This window comes from Micropterus dolomieu, linkage group LG02 (assembly GCF_021292245.1).
Source record: "Micropterus dolomieu isolate WLL.071019.BEF.003 ecotype Adirondacks linkage group LG02, ASM2129224v1, whole genome shotgun sequence".
In the NCBI taxonomy this organism is placed as follows: Eukaryota; Metazoa; Chordata; class Actinopteri; order Centrarchiformes; family Centrarchidae; genus Micropterus; species Micropterus dolomieu.
Window position 1 is genome coordinate 32,353,760 of NC_060151.1, and position 2,814 is coordinate 32,356,573.

The window sequence follows — 2,814 nt, forward strand, 5'->3', positions numbered from 1 at the left end:
CAGCTTTAGACCACCTTTTAATGCGTCGTCTCTCCCAGCGTCCCACTCAGGGTCATTTTCCAGGACATTTTCAGCGATGGTCTAGCTGGTATGACAGACAGGGATCACGTCATACACTGATATGTTCCTCTCTGTGGAAGTCTGAGGCTCTAACCTTTCTTATTGCCATTGTTGGTTTGTTAGTTTCTTTTGGTCCTGAGCTCAGGTGCAGTGTCACAAAAACCTCTTTCAGACATGTTGCTCTCTGCACTGTCACAACGTCACGCTTTATTTAAACATCACAATGAATTTGGCGTATTGATATGTAAGTGTAATACGGTCCAAACTAGGACTACTTAATGGGTGTGCAAATAATAACTTTAATTAATAATTCATTAATTAATTCAAAAGTTAATTGGTGTTTTAAAGAATGCATCACAGGAAGAGGACATTAAAACGAGCTGTGGGATAAATCAGTTCATCACACTATCTCATACCATATCAAACCATTAAATTCCAGGACAGTTTACTTTTTCTGTCAGTTTCCATGTGCTTTGACTGGAAACTGAAACCTCTTTTCCAGGGTTACCAGGTTTTCCAGGACGCGTGAGAATCGAGGATACTTTTTCAGACATATTGATGAAAAAGAAACTCATCTTAAATTCGGACCAATATTTTATTATTAAATTGTTTTGCATCCAATTGGTCCCGCGGTTACTGCGCAGGCGCGGTCCGGCAGCCCGTCGTCAGGGAGACGGTTTGTTGTTGTTAGTTTCTGACCCGCGAGCATCCTGAAAACACCTGAACACACCACGAGACCGACAGCGCGAGGAGTCAGAGCTACTTCAGGTAAACTGTCCACCTGTTCCACCTGGTCCACCTGTCCGCGCAGCTGCTGCTAGTCTGGGAGCTAACGCTGCTAGTCTGGGAGCTAACGCTGCTAGTCTGGGAGCTAACGCTGCTAGCCTGGGAGCTAACGCTGCTAGCCTGGGAGCTAACGCTGCTAGCCTGGGAGCTAACGCTGCTAGCCTGGGAGCTAACGCTGCTAGCCTGGGAGCTAACGCTAATAATAACGGGAAACAGCAGCAGCTTTAGCTCCGGAGCTAACGTTAGCCACCGAGCTAACGTTAGCCACCGAGCTGCGTTCAGTGACCAGCCTGTCTGTTAATGTTCAGGCATAATCAGCAGTACTTTAATCTATTATACTTAAGTACCAATACTACAGGGTACAAATACTCTGTTACGCGGTAAAGTACTAAAATATTAGCATCAGCACTCACAGTATCAGTTCTTAAAGCACCATTAGTAAAAGTCCCAGCCCGCTGGAGAATACTAAATATTTAGCTAATTTTAATATGAAACTGTAACAAAACAAACTTTATTAGTTTATCATATTTTGTGTTATTAATCTGCAAAGAAACTGAAGTTTTCGTACAAAATACATGTTTGTGTAACAAAAAGAAAGTCAGTAGTTCAAAAACTTAACAGATGATTAAATGTGTATAATAATAAGATAATAAAATAGTTCTTCATAAACAGACAGAACATTACATAAATGTTGTATTTCCCTCTGAGATGTACTGCAGTAGAAGTATACATAAAATGAAAATACTCAAGTCAAGTACAAGTACCTGAAAAAGTATTACTGTATTTCAGTGTAAACCCCCTTGAGATGCATCGTCTTATTTTCAAGGTGATTCCAAAACCGACGAGGACCTGATTTTAAATAAACACAAAGTGTAGTTACTGCAGTATTTGAGCGAAGTATCTTTAAAGTACAGGTATTGTAGTACTTTGAAAGAGTGATGTAATCAGCTGTAACAGATCATGTGATCAGCTTTTCAACAAGCTGATCAGAAGCCTGTTTCTTTAAACTCACCTGTACCTGTGTGACATCACCAGATGATGGCGAGGTCAGAGCGTGATGTCATCGATTTCTCTGCGCTGGAGAGAGAGCTGCAGGGGGCGATCGAGTCCGAGCAGAAGTACAAGAGAGAGAACGAGGCCAAGCTGAGAGCCATCAGCCAGAGAGGCTGTTCCTACACAGAGTTCAGGTAACTCCAGGGGCCTGGAAACACCTCCAGGTGGCTTCCAATGGGTTATTATAGTTTCCAGGGGCCTGGAAACACCTCCAGGGGGCTTCCAATGGGTTATTATAGTTTCCAGGGGCCTGAACTCTGCAGGTGGCTTCCAATGGGTTATTATAGTTTCCAGGGGCCTGGAAACACCTCCAGGGGGCTTCCAATGGGTTATTATAGTTTCCAGGGGCCTGGAAACACCTCCAGGTGGCTTCCAATGGGTTATTATAGTTTCCAGGGGCCTGGAAACACCTCCAGGGGGCTTCCAATGGGTTATTATAGTTTCCAGGGGCCTGGAAACACCTCCAGGTGGCTTCCAATGGGTTATTATAGTTTCCAGGGGCCTGGAAACACCTCCAGGGGGCTTCCAATGGGTTATTATAGTTTCCAGGGGCCTGGAAACACCTCCAGGTGGCTTCCAATGGGTTATTATAGTTTCCAGGGGCCTGGAAACACCTCCAGGGGGCTTCCAATGGGTTATTATAGTTTCCAGGGGCCTGGAAACACCTCCAGGTGGCTTCCAATGGGTTATTATAGTTTCCAGGGGCCTGGAAACACCTCCAGGGGGCTTCCAATGGGTTATTATAGTTTCCAGGGGCCTGGAAACACCTCCAGGTGGCTTCCAATGGGTTATTATAGTTTCCAGGGGCCTGGAAACACCTCCAGGGGGCTTCCAATGGGTTATTATAGTTTCCAGGGGCCTGGAAACACCTCCAGGTGGCTTCCAATGGGTTATTATAGTTTCCAGGGGCCTGGA

General features: G+C 44.8%; 2 protein-coding genes and 1 long non-coding RNA gene across 5 annotated transcripts in view; 2 read left to right on the forward strand and 1 right to left on the reverse strand.

Moving 5' to 3' along the window:
- LOC123965206 overlaps positions 1-2,143 on the reverse strand; it is a 5,543-nt gene extending 3,400 nt beyond the window's left edge. The window contains exon 1 of the long non-coding RNA XR_006823647.1: positions 1,611-2,143. This is a non-coding gene — a long non-coding RNA (uncharacterized LOC123965206). The remainder of the gene's footprint in view (positions 1-1,610) is intronic.
- ccdc103 (coiled-coil domain containing 103) overlaps positions 670-2,814 on the forward strand; it is a 12,956-nt gene continuing 10,811 nt past the window's right edge. The window contains exons 1-2 of the mRNA XM_046041780.1: positions 670-828; positions 1,882-2,033. Of these exons, the coding sequence (XP_045897736.1) occupies positions 1,882-2,033 (152 nt within the window). The 5' untranslated portion in view covers positions 670-828. The remainder of the gene's footprint in view (positions 829-1,881; positions 2,034-2,814) is intronic.
- Positions 1,983-2,814, forward strand: part of LOC123965183 (endo-1,4-beta-xylanase B-like) — an 11,367-nt gene continuing 10,535 nt past the window's right edge. For 2 of the 3 annotated variants that reach the window (XM_046041753.1, XM_046041759.1), the window contains exons 1-2: positions 2,067-2,114; positions 2,163-2,774. In XM_046041753.1, coding sequence (XP_045897709.1) covers positions 2,074-2,114; positions 2,163-2,774 — 653 coding nt within the window. In that variant the 5' untranslated portion in view covers positions 2,067-2,073. Of the gene's footprint in view, positions 2,115-2,162; positions 2,775-2,814 lie in introns of all 3 variants that reach the window. The other variant, XM_046041769.1, reaches the window with a different exon arrangement.